This window comes from Terrapene carolina, unplaced genomic scaffold, assembly GCF_002925995.2.
Source record: "Terrapene carolina triunguis isolate 2854851 unplaced genomic scaffold, T_m_triunguis-2.0 Scaffold33911, whole genome shotgun sequence".
In the NCBI taxonomy this organism is placed as follows: Eukaryota; Metazoa; Chordata; order Testudines; family Emydidae; genus Terrapene; species Terrapene triunguis.
The window spans coordinates 10,241,742-10,260,595 of NW_020698262.1; the positions used below are offsets into that span (position 1 = coordinate 10,241,742).

At 49.3% G+C, this 18,854-nt stretch overlaps 1 protein-coding gene across 1 annotated transcript in view; it reads right to left on the bottom strand.

The window, feature by feature from the left end:
• Positions 1 to 18,854, bottom strand: part of LOC112108587 (dual specificity protein phosphatase 22-A-like) — a 40,534-nt gene that overhangs the window by 5,864 nt on the left and 15,816 nt on the right. Inside the window, exons 5-7 of the mRNA XM_026663807.1 lie at positions 12,536 to 12,585; positions 2,504 to 2,578; positions 1,679 to 1,850 (exon numbers count right to left, since the gene is read on the bottom strand). Coding sequence (XP_026519592.1) covers positions 1,679 to 1,850; positions 2,504 to 2,578; positions 12,536 to 12,585 — 297 coding nt within the window. The remainder of the gene's footprint in view (positions 1 to 1,678; positions 1,851 to 2,503; positions 2,579 to 12,535; positions 12,586 to 18,854) is intronic.

Consider the following 18,854-nt stretch of genomic DNA (forward strand, 5'->3'; position numbering starts at 1 on the left):
CTGGGGATGTAGTTCAGCGGCGCCTGCATCACAGCAGTGTCCTGACGGCCCTCTCGGTTAGGACTCCATCCAGCCTTGCTGAGTGCCTAATGTCCGGGCGAGCTCTGTTCACTGGGGGGAAGCCCCAGAGGGAATCTCCGGGGTGTGGCATATTTTGTAATTTGTTTGACATTTTTCTGGAGAAGTTCCTAAAAGCTGGTGACTGTCAGGCTGCTGCTTATCATGTGACACAACAGTCCACCCCCATGGGAGTTTGCTCAGAAGAGCCTGACCTAAGTTCACCCATCAAAACAACAGGCCCAGAAGGGAAGTAACAGGGCACCGATCCACACAGCCCGGGACTCAATGGGAAGCTGTTGACATTCTGAGCTGTGTCACATGCTGGCTCCTTTGGACAAGAGTAAAAAATCCCCTCTAGAGACCTTGGGGCTTGGAATGGAGCAAAGCACGCCCTAGCTACAACCTGTCACAAAACTAAGGACCGTCATGTGAAGCATCTTGGTGATGCTGGCAGGAGGGATGGGGGAGAGGCAGGCAGAATGGCTCCGGGGACACCAAGGGGAGCATGTGTGGAAGTGACATTTATTAAACACTCCAAGAGGTGCACCATTCACTGCTGGCCTGCAGGCACTAGCAGATGTTCAAGGAGGAGTAACATTGGCTACCTGATCCCAGCCCTTTCCTGCCAGGTCCTGACTCCTCTGGGGGTAAGGTGCTACTGCCAGAGTTAGCCAACCTCACTCCTCTTCACACTGAGTTGGCCGCAGATCCTCAGCCTCTCCCTCTAAAAAGCTGCCTTCCAGCTCAGGAGCGCAAAGTGGTTCCAGATGCAGAAGAACTATGCAGACGTCATCATCTTTACTCATGACATCTCCTCTTGGGACTTCTAGGATTTGTTTAACTTAACCTAATGCAAGCCAGAAAGAATCCTTCTCTTCGATCGGGCCGGGCTCAGCCAGTGATCGTGTTTTCCTTATGTCTGATCCTCTGCTATGTTTACTGGAGGTTGGATTTCTTAATTAACGTTTGTTTATGTCCTTTAGCTGCTGAACATGGGAGACTTGCTGTCAAATGAAGCCCTGCTTAGATGTACACACTATCCAAGCATCACTATCCTGACCTGCAATTACCTCACCCCTCCCCACTATTCTAGTTCTGGGCGGCTGCTGCTGCTCAGGCCCCCAGCCAGCACTCATCATCCATCCTGGACTACCCAGCAGCGTCTTCTTTTCCGCCAGCCAGCCTTACAAACAGAGCTCATCAGACAATTACAGTACCAAATTTTCACACACAAAATGCACCCACAAAATTTGTTGGTACTTTTTTTTTTGCATGCATGCATAAAACAAACAAAGTCCCCAAATAACAAGAAGCAGGCCCAACCCCCAACTTGTGCAAGCATTTGGTATTTTTGCATGATCAGTTACCTATTTTATGGGTGCAAAACAGATGTGCCTGTGAATTTTGCTGACACAGACAAGGGACCCTCTGGAAATTTGGTTCTTGATTTATTTTGGAGGCCAAGACATAATGACATTGCAACTTACTCTCACCACATCCCATGCACGCGCCAACAATGCGTCACACCAGTAATGGGAACATCTGAGTGTCATGGCCTACAATTGTTTTGTCCTATGGGTAAATGCCAGCCCACGAGCAAGGAGAGGAAAGGATGTACCTCCTTGAGCAGAGTCCTCTCGTACTCCTGCAGCTGCTGCTGAAAGCCAAAGTTGGGACTGACATAGGAACGGACGACCTTGGTGGCAGCCAGACACTCCTCCCAGCTGAGGTCGGTCACGGTCATAAGGTAAGCCACCAGGATGGTGGTGCTGCGGGACACTCCAGCCAGGCTGTCATAGCAGGAGGATTGAAAACAAGAAGAGCACAGGGTGACATGGTGCACTCCGGAGGCGGGAGAGCCCCATGCAGGTGAACAGGAGGAGCAACCCCAAGTCAGCTGCCTGGCTAGAAGTACGTCCTGCATGGAGTGCATCGGTCAGCCCTGCACCAACACCCTGTGAACGATACAGAGTGTGTGTGGAAAGCCAGTCCCCTGTTTCAGAGGGGGCCTCTTTCGAGAATGCTTTTCCTATCAAGAGCTATCGTTAATCCAGTGGATGGGAAACTGCACTGGGGCTCAAAAGATATAGATTCTGTTCCCAGCTCTGTCGCTGATCTGCTGGGGGACCTTGGGCAAGAGGCTTCCAATCTCTAGGCAACTATTTCCCCTCCCATCGCTAATCTGTCTTGTCTATTTAGACCGCAAGTTCTTCAAGGCAGAGCCTGTCTCTCTGTCTGTGCCCGTGCAGAACTCAGCACAATGGGACCCTGGACCCAGTCAGGGCAGGCCCTGTCTCTCCTTGTGTATCTGTGCAGCACCTTCACAATGGGGCCCTGGTTTCACTGGGGCATTTGGGGGCCACCGTAGTATTAATAGAGCTTTTGAGAACAATGAAAAACACAGTGAATATACGCAAAGGGGGCAATTGACATCAACACTGACCAATGAATGAGGCAGCCTCCCCCATGGAGCCGGCATTCATGAATGAACCTGATGCTCTCCTTAAAATGCTGGATCCTAGGAGAGAAAGCAAACAGCCAGATGAGGCAGAGGTCACCCATTTTACGGAGCACGTTGTTCTGGGGCAGCCCGTTTCCAGAGAAGCTGCGCTCTCCTGGCTCTCTGGACAAGACACCGAGCTCCTTTCTGTGGGGAGGTGGGATAAAGAGAGCTGCCAAGTCTCGTGCTGCTGCAGGAAGATGCTGGTTTTAAGCACGGCCCTGCTTGACCTGGCGAGTTAGCATCGGGGCCAGGGGAGGACTGCATCTGGATAGCCGGTTATGTACCCAAAGTGATGCACAGCCATTAACTGGAGACCCCCCCCCCACAACCCAGTGAGAGAGAAGTGTCAAATTAACCCCTTCGTGCCGTTAGGCAGCTGAGACTCAGAGAGCTCCATCGGTTAGCTCCCCTGCACCTCAGGGTTAGAACCCAGGACTCCCTGGCCGCTAGTCCCCTACTCAGTACACTGGCCCATACTCCTCCACTAAGGAAGGATGGTCTTGGGGACGAGGCACTGGTTTGGAACTCGGGCGATTGGGGCTCAGTCCCCAGCTCTGCCACAGACTTCCCGGGTGACCTTGGTCAAGTCACTTCACCTCTCTATACCTCAGTTTCTCCACCTGTAAAATGGAGATAATGATACAGATCTCTTCTATAAAGCGCTTCGAGATGTGCTGATGACAGGTGCTAGATAAGAGCTAGGTATTGTTGTTATAAGGAAAAGTTAAAAAAAATGGGCATGTTTAGTCTTGAGAAAAGAAGACCGAGGGGGGACTTGATAGTCTTCAAATCTGTTAAGGGCTGTTATAAAGAGGATGGGGATCAATTGCTCTCCCTCTCCACTGAAGGTAGGACTAGAAGTAATGGGATTAACCTACAGCAAACAATGTAGGTTAGATATTAGGAACAACTTTCTAACAATCAGGGTAGTTAGGCTCTGGAAGAGGCTTCCAAAGGAGGTTGTGGAATCCCCATCATTGCAGGTTTTTAAGAACAAGTTGGACAAACCTCTGTCAGGGAGGCTCTAGGTTTACTGGGTCCTGCCTCAGCACAGGGGACTGGACTGGATGACTTCTCGAGGTCCCTTCCTGCCTGCCATTTCTATTATTTCTCTGATTTTCTGTACAATGGAGATAATCATGATTTCTTTCTCCCACCTCTCGTCTATTTCGATTGTGAACCCTCTTGGGTGGGGACTGTTCCTTACAGAGCTCAGCACAGTGGGGCCCAGATCTCAGTTGGCGTCTATAGGTATTACCCTCATACAAATTATAACAAGAACGCCAGTGATATGTTACCAGATTTAAAGGCGGGGTGTTACGCTGATAAAGATCACAAACATCCGCCCATGCCCGGCATCATAGTATCTAGGTGCCAATGTAAACGTCACTCTGCTAAATCCCATCAAACACAAAGAACATTTCATGAATAATGGCAGGGTGCAAACCTTTGTGTTCCTTCTTCTTCTTCTAAGTCAGTGTTTACAGTAAATGTTTCCTTGTTATTCGCTGGACAGATGCTGCCTCTAAGCCAAGGAAGTGATGGCTGAATTCTGAAGACCCTTTTCCCCATTAAAAAAACAAAGGGGCCCTTTTCAATCCAAAAGGGAGAGGTAACCGAGGGGTGATGATAGGTCAGGGGAGAAACTGCAGGGAAAGCCCAGGCCCAGGATAGCAGGTGTGCGGCTGGCCCTCATCATTGTTTCCATCAGCACCCCCTGCTGTGTTCTCCATTCACATTCCAGATTAGATGCTCCTTTCTCTACCTCTTGCTCTCCCTGCCCAATTCTTTGGGATAAATTCAGACCTGGTATCGATGGGTGCAACTCTGAAGGCAGGGAGCCACCTCTGGGCGACTTGGATGGACTCTGGAAAGGGGTTTGGTCCAGGCTTCCTTGGGAGCCATAAGGATGAGCCAGGACAGTGGCCAGGGGAAGATGTAGGGGAAATCCTGGAAGGTTCCTGCCCGCTGCATAAATATACTGGGCCAGATTCTGGCTTCAGTTATACCTGGACTAACTCTACGGATGTCAATGGAGTTACTCCTGGCTTCTGCCCATGTGTGCCAGAGATCAGAATCTGATCTGTCCTCTCTGCCCTTCTTGGAGCTGCAGAGCTCCTGGCCATATGTGAACCATTAACAAAAGTTCTAAGAAAAACAAAGCAAGCCGAGGTCTGGCAACCAGCCAGCCTGGCGTAACACCAGTCCCGGCCAAGGAGACGTTAACCCTTTGCGTGTGTGGCAGCAGAATGCTTCCTTTGTCACCATCCAAGTGAATTGGTGATTTATTAAATGAGTCCAGCATCTCTCCCTGGAACAGGACCCTTGGAGCCGAGATAAGGGCTATTGTTATTGCAGGAACAAGGTTAAGCCATCAGAAGCTCCTCTCCTTCCTTCCTTCCCTTCCCCCACCACACATGCTTTCTCAGACATCACCCTGACTTCCTCAGCCTTCTCATGATAAAGGGTGGGGATGTTCTCCCACAGCCTTCCTGATTTCTCAGAAGTTAAGACAAGATTCGATTGATTGTACAAAGCCACAGCGGAGCCATTCCCCAGCAACCAGGCGGGTGGCTTTTCTCTGTAGAACATCCGACTCATTCTACACTGGTACTGGAGAGCTTGTTATTCATGTGCAACCACAGGAGTGGGAGTCCAGACTTTTGGTTTTAATCCTGGCTCAGGGGATCTGACAAATCTTTTCCATCTCTAGCTTCTCTGCTAAGAAGGGATGCTGCCCACCTCCTGGAAGAACACAGTTCACACACCTTCTAGAAACCAGCTAAAGACAGTGCCAATGGCAGCAAATGCTTTAGTTGCCCAAAGCTCAGAGAGAGACTACTATCCTGTAAAGGTTTTTATACCACCCTCATCACCATGGTACCTGAGCGTCTTCCCGTAGTGCATTAAGCAACGTGTCTACACATCTGTCACATGGTGTTTTGTTCTCTCATCCTCTCCCCAGAGGAAAAAGCGTGTGCTGTGGACTGTCTTGTTTTGGTAGGGTTCTTTTTTTTAAATATAAATATACCTGTTGCTACGTGTTTGTTAGAGAAGGCTAGTCAAAGGAATGCACCTTGCATTTGAAGTGGCAAGTGGTGAGTTTTGGAATGGATCTTCGTTCCTGGGGGAGTTCATTCCAGTCTCGGACCACCCCCAGAGAAAGTTCTGTCTCCCACAAAGATGGGCTCTACCCTTATTGCTGAGAGCTCCATTGTGTTAAAGCACAGTTGTCAACCATGCTTTGTCCTGGAGCATTAGGTGGTCTTTTAGACACCCTGGGCTCAGGCCATGGAGGGCTTTGAAGATAAGGACTAAGACGTTGCAGTTGATTTGAAATTCTATGGGAAGGGAAGCTAATGTAGAGAGAGGAGGATGGGTTGGATGCACTCAAGGCCCTAATCCCATTGGGTTTATAACAGGCTCTTCCAGTCTGTCTTATAGCAAAGGCTGTTAGCTCTTCAGCAAATTTTCCTTCTTTCTCTGGACTGAGAAGCAGATGAAGGCTGGCTAAAAGTGAGCTGGAAATGTCCCGAGTTCCCCTGGACTTGGAACAAAAGCTTATCCCCATGCAGATTTCCAGTCCTCTCCTTAACTCATGGAAGGTAAAGTCTCTCTGCTTTTGGGAACATAGGAGTAGCCATATCATATCAAACCACTAGTCCATCTGCTGTGGTATCCTCCTGCCAGGAGCGGCCAATTCTTGATGCTTCAGGGGAAGGAGACAAAAACCCCAACTCTCTATAATTCAGTTGGCCCATAGGCAATCAGCTAATAATCTGCAGTTTGAGGTTTATCAGATTATTAATTGATAATACTTTGCATTTTATAGCACCTAAAGAGGTATAGCAGGTGGGGGGAAAACAGCTGTTGGCAGCAACTTGGTGTTTAACAGAGTCCTATGAACTCAGTGGTAGTGCCTTCCTTGGAATTGAATCCCTTGTTCACTGGAGCTAACCCCTATTCCCTGTCACAGCTTGTAGCGAAGTCTCCCATTCCCCATGCAGCAGCTGGGTAAACCAAAACTCAGAAAGTTTAAGTGAGTTTCCCTTGAGAATCAGTGGCAAGGTCTAGGAACAAATCTCCTGACTCCAGTCCTTTGTTCTAACCACTAGACCATGGTTGCACAGGTATATATCTTAAAATGCTGCTACACTATTTAACCTCTGGGGACAGTGAATTCCTTAGGCTGATTAAACACAGTGAGCCAAACCCAGAAATTCTCAATCAGTTTTTAAGTAGGTAGGACCCCCATCCACTGTCTTACAATCCCATCCAGTGTCAGGCAGAAGAGGCAAAGAAGAAATCAAGAGAAGGACACCGCTTGCAAAAAACACATTCAACAACTTCCAAAGACTCCGGGGTTGTCGTAAGTTGAGACTACTCAGCCACGCTAGATTGCTGACGGGCTGCATGTGGTCACTCCTCCACCAGGGATGTGGGAGCTGAACACTTAAGGAGGATACAGAGATGACTCAGAGGGTCTGAGTTTGGGCATTACAGAAGAACATTAAAATTAGCTGGATCACCAAAACTAGGCACAATGAGGTGATGAGAAGCATGAATTGTTAAAAAGCCCACTTACTTGAGACCTTAGGAAGTCAATCAATCCCATCTTTCTGTAGATACGCTGATCTCAGAGTGACCTGACTGGAGCATTCATACTATCAGGCAATATGGCAGGGAAACCAGTAAGAGGGGGAAAGAAAGCCAGCTACGGCGGAAACAGCACCAGATCAACCGGTATCCAAAGGAGAGTGGAAGTTTTATAACTCTGTTGTGACTGTGAAAGATGGGTGGTGGTGGTGGACAGCCTCCGTATTGGATATGTCACTTGAAGAAGAACAATCCATGGAGGGACCCATTGCTTTCATGTTATGGGAAAGGGACTCTGTCCTTCACCATTCTGAAGTCCTCAATCAATTCCCCTCTAGCACCTCTTGTCTTGCTATGTAGATCCCCACCCCCCTGCTGTCTCTCATATAGAAACAAATGGATGGCTTTGTAAATTATCATCATCTCTCAGATCTTCTCTTTCATTTCCATCCCAAACCCCTCTGCATTCCTGACACAACCCTGGAACAGCCCCCTGTTTTCTCCACCTCAGACTCACTCCTTCTAACCGTCCCACCTGTCACAGCCACTCGCCACCACCCTGACTCTTCAATCGGCCATGAGGCGGCACTGAGTCACATGATGCCTCCTCCCCTTCCGCCTATCTCCAGGGGGCTGCTCCAGCTCTCCCACCCTTACTGGCTAAGGAAGGGAAAAGCAAAGGCTGTGAGGGAAGCCTGAATTATCTTATACCATCACAAAGTCCTATGGCTAGGTCATGAAACTAGCCCAAATACAGCTACCTGATTGGGTAACGTCTTCCATGAGTCAACTCCTCCCAGCTCATCTACCCGTAGGAATGTCTTTGTAATACTTTCCATTCCATTATAGAAATAAGGCACTGCTGGCCTTGTGTTATGGGGAAGGCCCTTTGTTTTCAGTTTTGACTGATTTTTACTGAAAAAGCCCCGTGTTTTACAAAAGCTATTATTTGGTTTTTACTGATTTTCACCCAAACTTTGGACTATTCAACTACATGAAAATACTGATTATGTTAAGAAAAGCCAACACATTACCTTAGTAGATGTGTTTATCTTAATAAGTTAGCCTAAGTGTAAATGTAAGGTTGTCTGTTAAAGTAAAGCTATGCAGTGGAACACACATACACACACGTGTGCGCATATATGTACATACTATGAATGTACAGTTCATAAAATAAACCACAGCATTAAACTGCATTTACTTTCAGTACTCTTACTTTCTCTATTTGTTGCATTTTTTCTGCCCTCACATCCCCTAACATTAATGTGGATTTTTACCCAGAAAATTGTGAAGTTAATTTTTTGCACCGATTTTCACCCAGTTTTTAATTTTTGTAATAAACACAGATACAGTCCCAGGAATTTGAAACAAAATAAAAACCAAAAACATCGGGCCTCGGTTATGATGGATTTATTGCTCTCCTTGGGTAGCTTGAAGCCTTTGGCTTCACATCCCACAGTACACCAGCCCCGGAAATGCACTGCCGGCCATGCCTTTTTGTATAATTGTTTGCTTCAGGTTTTTAATGTAGTGCTGACTTCCTCACCATGGGAATCCACTTTTGCTGACTCTACCCCAGTTGACTTCCCAGACTATGTCAGCCACCAGAATCCTCTCTCTTATGTCTACAGGCATCAGCCCCAAGGAACATACTCAATTTCCAGCCATCTCCTAGAGTAATTGGTACAGATTCCCTCTTTACATGCAGGTCATTATGAGTCGCCAAAGTCTCCAGTCACAAACCTCCCTCCTTAGAAATCCTTTGTAAGTGCCCCCACATTGTGAAATCTCTGGTATAAAGCAATGTGCAGAAAATAGTTCCTTGAACAACTCTTCCTTCCTGTGGCCAGTTTTGTGTAGACATGTCACAAAGGGAAAAAAAAAAATCCTGATCTTGCTGAGGAAAGGTTTTCTTGTAAAGCTTCTCTTTCCGCTCAGTGGGAACATGAGCAAGCAGAATTAGTAGGCTGGGGCATGTCTCTTTCTCCGAAAGATGCACTTTCCAGTGGAACACTAGCAGCTCTCCAAATACCCAGGGATAGGGTGACCACATGTCCTGATTTTATAGGGACAGTCCTGATTTTTGGGTCTTTTTTTTTATATAGGCTCCTATTACCCCCCACCCCGTCCCGATTTTTCACACTTGCTGTCTGGTCACCCTACCCAGGGACAAAGTTTCCAAAGCGGCCTCTGAACTTGCACACCCCCAGTTCTGGGCACTCAGAGCCTCGGGATTGCATGGGCAAGTGGCGTTTCTATGTGGAAATGGGGTGGCAATGATGTCGGACTGGCATCATTCCTGGGGCACCCCGATACTATGTGTGCATGGAAAGATGAGCTTTGGAGCACCCCAAGGTATGTGCCCCAGAACAGAAGGGTTGCAATTTAAGTGTTGTGGAGAGGCCACTTTGAGATTCTGCCACTGGATTACGCTCAGTGGGGGCCGATACCGTGACCTTTGCAGTGATGATGGTACCGCACCGAGGGTTGGCCAGCATGTGCAGGAGGCCTTGGGAAGAGAAGTCAAAACCTCCAACTCCAAACACACAACCCTCTGTCTGGAGCTGGGTTTGGTGGCCCATGAAATCCACCAGTGAGGAGTCACCGCTGTGGATGGTCCTGAATTTAACATGGATCCACTGGGATCTGGAAGGCACTGTGTGGCCTTACGCAGACTGAAGCTCAGCAGTGGGAAAAGACCTGTCCACCAGCCCCATTCTTCAGATCCCACGGGGGCCCGGGAGAGAGAAAATCCACTGCACCCCCACAACACACACACACACACGCCGTCCCGGGCATGGGGGTCAGGGGAAAGTGGGGTGAGAAGGAGCGAAGCAAGACAGAAAGGATTTGTGGGTAAGGAGAGAACTCCCATCCCAAAGACGGGCCTGCACAGCTCCTCCCACTCGTGCACCAGAGAGAACTGAACAGACCATTACTAGGTCTGACGCAGAAAGTCACTACTCCGCTCCATCTCCCTGGGGTTATAACGCTGCAGCAGTTCCTAGAAGGCAGGCTCCAGAGTGGCTGGAGAATAACACCCACCACCACGCTCCCTCACCAGCGCATTCCTTCCAAGCGCTGTAATCAGCTCTGCCCCCAGCCATATCTTACCTGGGAAGAGGGTTTTGCAGTGTGGAAGCAGCTGCATGAACCTCAGCGCATGGGGGGGATTTACTAAATCTGCCAGGCTGACTGAGGGCAATCATGCATGCATGCAAAAGCAGTAGCACCTCAACAACACTTAGTATTGCCGAGTACAGCACCGTGTGCTGGCGTGCCAGGATTCCTGAAAGGGCCCCAAATGCACATGCAGCTATTCATACACACAGAGATGACAATGCCTCGCTCTTAGCTAGCCCGGTTTTTTTCAGGAGCTCTCAACGCACTTTGCAAAGGAGGTCAGGAACATCATCCCCATTTTACAGATGGGGAAACTGAGGCACAGAGAGGGGAAATGTCTTATCCGAAGTCATGTGGCAGAGCCAGGCATAGAAGCCTGTCCAGTGCTCTACTCACTCTAGCACACTGCCTCCCATTGTAGCCATTTATTCCTAAACAAAGGGTAGGAATAAATGGTCAGTTTTCAGAAAGGAGAGAGGTAAATTGAGGTGTCTCCCAGGTGTCTGTACTGGGACCAGTCCTATTCAACATATTCATAAATGATCTGGAAAAGGGGGTAAACAGTGAGGTGGCAAAATTTGCAGATGATACAAAACTACTCAAGATAGTTAAGCCCCAGACAGACTGCGAAGAGCTGCAAAAGGATCTCTCAAAACTAGGTGACTGGGCAACAAAATGGCAGATGAAATTCAATGTTGATAAATGCAAAGTAATGCACATTGGAAAACATAATCCCGATTATACATATAAAATGATGGGGTCTAAATGAGCTGTTACCACTCAAGAAAGAGATCTTGGAGTCATTGTGGATAGTTCTCTGAAAACATCCACTCAATGTGCAGCGGCAGTCAAAAAAGCGAACAGAATGTTGGGCATCATTAAGAAAGGGATAGATAATAAGACAGAAAATATCATATTGCCTCTATATAAATCCATGGTACGCCCACTTCTTGAATACTGCGTGCAAATGTGGTTGCCCCATCTCAAAAAAGAAATATTGGAATTTGAAAAGGTTCAGACAAGGACAACAAAAATGATTGGGGATATGGAACAGCTTCTATATGAGGAGAGATTAATAAGACTGGGACTTTTCAGCTTGGAAAAGAGACGACTAAGGGGAGATATGATTGAGAGGTCTATAAAATCATGACTGGTGTGAAGAAAGTAAATAAGGAAGTGTTATTTACTCCTTCTCATAACACAAGAACTAGGAGTCACCAAATGAAATTAATAGGCAGCAAAAGGAAGTATTCATAGACAAACAAAAGGAAGTATTTCTTCACACAACACACAGTCAACCTGTGGAACTCCTTGCCAGAGGATGTTGTGAAGGCCAAGACTATAACAGGGTTAAAAAAAGAATTAGATAAATTCAGGGAGGATAGGTCTATCAATGGCTATTAGCCAGGATGGGCAAGGATGGTGTCCTTAGCCTCTGTTTGCCAGAAGCTGGGAATGGGCGACAGGGAATGGATCACTTGATGATTATCTGTTCTGTTCATTCCCTCTGAAGCACCTGGCATTGGCCACTGTCAGAAGACAGGATACTGGGCTAGATGGACCTTTGGTCTGACCCAGTATGGCCGTTCTTATGTTTTTATGTATCTATGTGTATACACACACACACACAAACAGACCTGGTCAACTTGTTTCCAATAGTTGTACACAGTGTCCAAGAAAAGATATTACTTCACCCACCCTGTCTCTCCTGTATCCAAGCAGGCATTTTCATTTTTAAAAATGGCCTTTTTTCAGAAACAATATTTTTTGGCAAAACATTGTCTACTTGGTCAGATTTTGGGGGCAGGGGTTTCGTGAAAAATTTGCCTTTTTTCAATGTTTCTTTTAGAGTCAGTGTTGAAAACATTATCCAAATGCTTATCGACAGTTTGTGCAAAGTTTTGACAATTATTTCAGGAATGTTTCCAAGGAAAGTTTGGAGGGAAAAATGGGGGGGAAAAGGGCAATTAAAAATATAAGCAAATGAAAAATGGATCCATTTCAAATCCTTTGACACAAAATCAACTTGGAAATCTTGAGGAAAATGAGTTTGCCGTTTTTTGACTAGCTCTGCACACATGTACATATAGATCAAATCTAGAAATATTATTAATATGCAGGCTGTCTTTAAGCTCAGCAAGGATCGAAAGATTGTCCCAGCCATGAAGGGGTGATCATTAGAATTTGAACTTTCATTCATTGAAAACTGACAATTTGCTGCCCATGTAGGTTAAAAACTTGGAAAGAACTTACAGGTTTTGACTGGATGAATCTGACACTGATATACAGAGGTAGGTCATATCCTGAAACAGAAGGAAGGAGACAACATTAAAATGCCTTCAAGAAGCTTGTAACCAGAAATCTCCAACCCCTACGACCCTCTTAACCCCCCCACCCCACCCCACCCCACCCCAGACTGTTCTTGCAGCATCACCCGTGTGACGTTGTTAAACCAGATGCCAGCTCTTGCCAAGTCTGTAGGCGTCAGCTGAGCACTGACAAATTTATAGCTGGAAACCAGAACAGTTCACCTATATGTTAATATTGTTCAAGACAGATGTTAGACTTTTAAGGATGTGTTTAGTCTCTATAAAATGCTTGTAAATTGCTTCCTGCGTTAATCTCACTTGGAATGGCTGTATTCCAGGCTACCAGGTAAAATATGTTTGTTTTATAATTGTAAAAATTCCTGCTCTGAACTTGTGAACTCAGACGGGAAGAGTGGCTCCCCCCCGCCCATCCAGAAGGATTATCAAAATTAGGTGGGCCATCCTAGAACATGCATCCATGGGGAACTACGTGCAGAAGGCCTCGTCCCATGGGTTTGAATGCTGGAAGAGGGAAATGAAGATAGCTGACATGAAGATTTTTCATCTCTTTGCTGTTTGGACTCTTACAAGGGCTGGAGCTAAGAAACAAAAAGCAGAGATCCCCAGGATCAACCTGGGTTAGCCCTGAAAAGACATTCAATGCTTACGGATTACTTCATCTCTGCCGCTTTTGGAGCCATATACTGCAACTCATTTGTGCATATCTCTTGCCTCCTGTAAATAATGCTCTCATTTGTTTTTCCTAATGAATAAATTCTTAATTAGTTTGCTATAGGATTGACTACCAGTGTTGTCTCTGGTGTGAGATCTAAGGTACAAATTGATCTGGGGTAAGTGACTGGTCCCTTGGGACTGGGAGCAACCTGAATATTTTGTTGTTTTTTGGTGTAAGTGACTATTTATCACCAAGTGCAACCTGCCTGGGTGGCAAGATAGACCGGAGTGCCCAAGGGGGCTGTCTGTCACTCCATAGTAAGACTGGTACAGGGATCCAGGAGGTCACATTTGTTATCAGGTTGATGAAATCTAATTATAGAACACAGCACCGGTTTGGGGTGTCTGCCCTGCTTCTGACAGTCTGCCCTGAGGTCAGCGGTGGCTCCAGGCACCAGCGCTCCAAGCGCCTGCCTGGGGCGGCAAGCTGCAGGGGGGGGCACCCTGCCGGTCCCTGCAAGGGCGGCAGTCAGGCAGCCTTCTGCGGCTTGCCTGCAGGAGGTCCGCCAGTCCCGCGGATTCGGCGGCAATTCGGCGGCGGGTACACCGAATCCGCGGGACCGGGGACCTCCCGCAGGCAGGCCGCCAAAGGCAGCCTGCCTGCCGTGCTTGGGGCGGCAAAAAAGCTAGAGCCGCCCCTGCCTGAGGTTGGCACTCACGGTCGTGAGCCACTCCAGACAGCATGACAACCAGCTTGGGATGAAATCCTGGCCCTGCTGAAGTCAAAGGCCTCAGCAAAAGGCTGGCCACACAAAATCCAGGATGGAATATGGGTAAAAGTTCCCCAAAGGAGGATGGGAAAATATCATTGAATTTCCTGGTTTAATCAAGTTTGTGGATTCTGGATGATTTATAACATGCTTTTCAGACCACCCCAGCCCCTATCCAGACCAGTGAAAGGAGTTATTAAGGGTAGCATCCTCTATGTGCCAGGCACTTTCCCAGCACTTAAGGACAGCCCTTGCACCGAGTGGCTCACCAGGTAATCACACTAAAACCCAGCTAACAGCAGCCATATTTAAAACACATGGTGGAATCCTGGCCCCATGAAAGCTAATGGGAGTTTTGCCATTAACATCATCATGTCCCCAGGATTTCATCTACTGTACCTGCTTCACATAGAATCGGTCTAACTAGCCCCGTCCTGATCCCAGTGAGGAGGGGCTTTTCTTTCTTAAAGTGGTCAGCATTCTACGGATAGTACCCAAAATAAAGTGAAATTCACATGGCGCAGCCAAGGCATGAGCTCTGGAGCACTTGTGATTCCCATGGTGAAGCTACTGGAAGCATATGGGAATCTCACAAGCCCATATTTAGGGGCCCTCGTTACAACACAGTTTTCCCTGACCCAGTTGCAACATGGTTCCCTCCGGTGCTGCAAACGGGACTTTAACCAAGTGCTGAGACCACGCTAAAGCCACGAATTTGGCACAGTTCATGAACGTGGTTAGAACACAGATAGTTCCCATCTATTCCTCAACGTGGACTCATGCTGTACTGAAGCTGGGGGAGGACGTGTTGTAACTAGTTCGCCTGCCACGGAGCTAGTTGTCATGGCGATGGGTGCCTCATCTGGATTAGGAAGATGGTGTGTAAACATGTTCAGGTGAAATCACTCTCATCAGTGCATTATTTCCTTTTCTATTTACCTTTATATATATATAAAAAAATCAGGCCTGGTGCATTGTTTGGGGAGGGGGCAGGTTTAAATTTACTTCTTTTATTTAAAACAATGCTTCCCAGATCCTCCCAGCGCGGCACTAACATTAGAAAGTGGGATGTTTTTAAGGCTCCCGCTCCACAGCAAAGTGGATGAGAATCCTGCCAGTCAGCGTTTGAGCAGGTAAACACCAGCTTGCTGCAGTTCTCCTTCGATCTCTTTGCTGTGTGTCTGTGACCAGCGGCACTGGACTTTTCAATAAAAACAACCTGTAAGCAACTAGGGCTAGCGCCAAAGCCAAACTGAAGTCAGCGGAAAGGCTCGCCTTGGCTTCAGTGAGCTTTGGATCAGGCCCTAGGGAAACATACTATAATTATGATTTATTTATGTGTATTACCGTAGCAGCTAGGAGTGAAGCGGGACCCCACTGTGCTACAAACACACAAGGCTCTGGGACCGAATGTCTGAAACAGGGACCATCGATTCACAGACCATCTAGTCAGACCTGCATGGGCGGCGTGTGAACCCCCTCTTAGGGGAGGCTAGTCCGCGGCTCTGCCCCTTCCACCCGAGGCCCTACCCCTAGCCTGTCCCTTCCGCCGCACCCGAGCCCCCCACCACGGCCGGAGGAGCCCCAGCTGAGCCGCCCTGAGCTGCCAGCCAGTCCGCCCGCCCGCCCCAGCCACGCCAGCCAGCCCAAACACCAGCCCGCCCGCCCCAGCTGGAGCTGAGCTTGCGCTGGCTTCAGGGGGAGACGCGGAGCGAGGGCGAGGCCTCATGGCAGAGCATGGGCGGGGCCACGGCCTGGGTTTGGGGAGGCTTAGCCTTCTCTGGCCTATTATACCCACCACCCATGAGAACCCGGGCCACAGAACCTTCCCACACAGCCCCTCTCATCAACTTCTATTACACGGGATGTGCCCAGCAGAGAGACACAACACGTGGCCCTCATGGTAACACTACCCGTCTCTGTCCACCCTGTGCATACTTCACGATACGCTGCAGAGAACCAGAGCTCACTCCCAGGGCTGTAGATCATTCTCCACCTTTTCCTGAGACTCTCCTCTCTTCCTAGCGGGGCTGAGTCCGGCCCCCCACGTAACTCAGGTCGCACGGGATTTGGGGACCCAGGTCTGTTGTTTGGCTTGTGGAGGAAACTCGAGCCTCAAGCCGCCTGTGTCTGCCCCCTCCTGACTCTGGTGATGAAGTAGCTCAGGCCTCTGTGACCCTGGCGTCCAAGGTCTGCAAGGATGGGAATCCCCTCCTGGGCACTGCTCCCACACTGAACCCAGGCCCGTGGGATTTCCAACGAGACCGCGTGTAAACCAGCCCACAGGGCACGTGTCCCACTGTGACTGATGTGCAAGTGCACACTAGAAGCCAGAATTCCCACTGCCCTGTCACACAAAGTCCCTGGAAGCCAATGAGCTGGCGGCGCTTGGTACCCCTAATCTCATCTATTCTTCTAGCCCTCCCACTCCCATAGAGTCTCTCAGCAGGGCCTAACCTCTCCGCCCCAGCCTGGGCTTACCTGGGGGCCATCTCCAACTTAGCCAGGCCATTCTGATGCTCCATTATGGAGGAGACGCCTGTGCAAAGTGCTCACCTATAAAGTGCTGGGCTCAGGCCTCTCCTGAGCTCCAGTGGCAGGGAGTTCTGCAGGTCAGAAGAGGGTGCGCTGTCTGCAGCCAGGCCGTGGGTTTGCACGGCCAGCAAACCTCACCTGGAAATGACGGATGGGGAATGGACAGTGACCTGCCCCCCAGACGATGCTGTTGCTGATGCTCCCCGAGGGTGTGTGACTCTCGGGAGCAATGACTCAGACGGGCCGTGGGGATTTGAGACCCACATCTCCCATTGGCAAGAGCAGGACAGAGCCCCTGCCCTGCATGCTGCTGAGAGCATGATAGGAAACAGGGTCCAGTTCCTCACTCACCCTAACCTCACAGGTCTTCTGCAAGGATGTGCATCTCCTCCACATGAGTTCATCTCACCTGTGCTGCTCAGGCCTTGTGGAAGACCCTCACCCTGTGTGATGGCTGGACAAGACATAGCTAGTGATCTGAGAAATCAGTGAACGTGGAGCTGTGAAAATGTGGGGGCTAGAGTAAGGCACAACGGGGGCAGCTGCTGCGCAGTCTCCCACAGACATGGTCCTCAACAAGGCCACTTTTGTAGGGTGAGCACAGCCAATGCAAAGCGCGGGGCGTCCTCCTGTCTCCAGCAGCACAAACGTTCATTGAGACCCAGCTCCAGATGGAGAGCTCCTCGCTGCTGTGATTTTGGATGGATTGGGCCTAACAAACCTGAAGGAGGTGCAGGGGCCTTTGAATGGGAGATGGAACTTTCCACTACCAGGTCATCAACAGAGACAGGCATCTGATAGCACAGTCGCTCTGGGAAAGCAGTTTGGTGGTACTCAGTCCAGTCTCTAGAGGGGCAGCTGTCCAGATCTCAAAGGTTACCTTCACGGGCAGCACCCTGCTGGCTAAGAGGCCAAGGTTCAAATAAGCTACAGGCTGAATTACCCACCTTTGTACCCCTAGAGATGGCCCCTGCAGGTGAAGGGAAGCCTGCAGTGCCCTGGCCTATGCTGTGCCAATCAATACAGCTACGGGTGGGGATTATGAAGGCCGTGTCTTTGGCTGGGATCCATTGGCAGATTCAGGCCAAAGAACAATCAGACAGTCCACCCCTGGGGAATCTCTCGCTCTGCCTCTGCATCTGCCAAGAACTCTGCTTCTTTTCTTATGGGAAAAGCCATATTCCAGATCCACCTCTCAGACTGTAAGAGGCAGAGGAGGCTACTCAGGGATCTCCTTGCGCTCTCCTCTACTGTCCCCCTTGGAGCGGAGGTATACTGGTCTGTCTCTCCTCTCTAGATATTTATGCTGTGCCCATCACCTTGGTGTCTGGGTGCCATCAGAACTGTTGATCCCCAATGCTGGCTGTTTCCTTTCAGAGCTTCTCAGTGTTCCTGCATGCATCTGCGCGCGCGCACACACACACACATACACACACACACACTTTGGAAGAATTGCCGGAGGAGCCAGAAAGAGAAGGCTGGGTGTAATGCACTGTGGTGCGTCACCCTGGAGCCCTGCCCTTCCATAAGCCCTCTGCATAGCGTGAGAATTCGCCTCTCGCACAATTGACAGACTCCACATTAGTTTGGGGAAAGGGGGTTTGGTGGTTTCCTCATCCGTACACATCACCAAACCACTGTCTGCTCTGCCACGCACTGGCAGCTGCTGCCAAAGAGCTGAAGGAAACTGGGGTGCATTGGCACAGCGGGTTGTGGGGGGCAAGCCCAGGCCTGGACAGGCAGGGGGGCTGCAAGTCGGGAGTGAGGTGCATTGGCAGAGCTGTGACAGCAGTGGACTGTCAGAATAGCGGGGGATGCAGGAGGGGAGTGAAGGGGGAGAGCATTGCTCAGGGGTGAGGTGCACTGGCAGTGCCAGGTCGGGAGCAGCCCTGGAATAACACCCGGTGCTGCAGCTCGTGGTCGAGACGCATTGACAGGGCCATGTAGCTGCAGCTTGCCTGGTACCTGCTGGCCTCACGCCAGAGCACCCAGTCCAGCAACAAACTAAGCAGTCAACTGCACCAAAAACGTATTGGCTGGGACATGCAGCTTCCCAGCAGCCAGGCAAGCCGCACTGCAAACAGTCTCCAGCCTTCTTGCCAGCAGGTCCCCTCTTCCCACACACACACCCCAGGATTAACTGCTACTCTGCTAGCCGTTTCCTCTGCCATGCTGGAGCCAGGTCCCCCAGCCCGAGGAGGGAAGATGACAGCACTGCTGCCTGCCTGGGAACAGCACTGGGGTTTGCGGTTCCCTGCCTGGCTCTGTGATTGACACATTGCT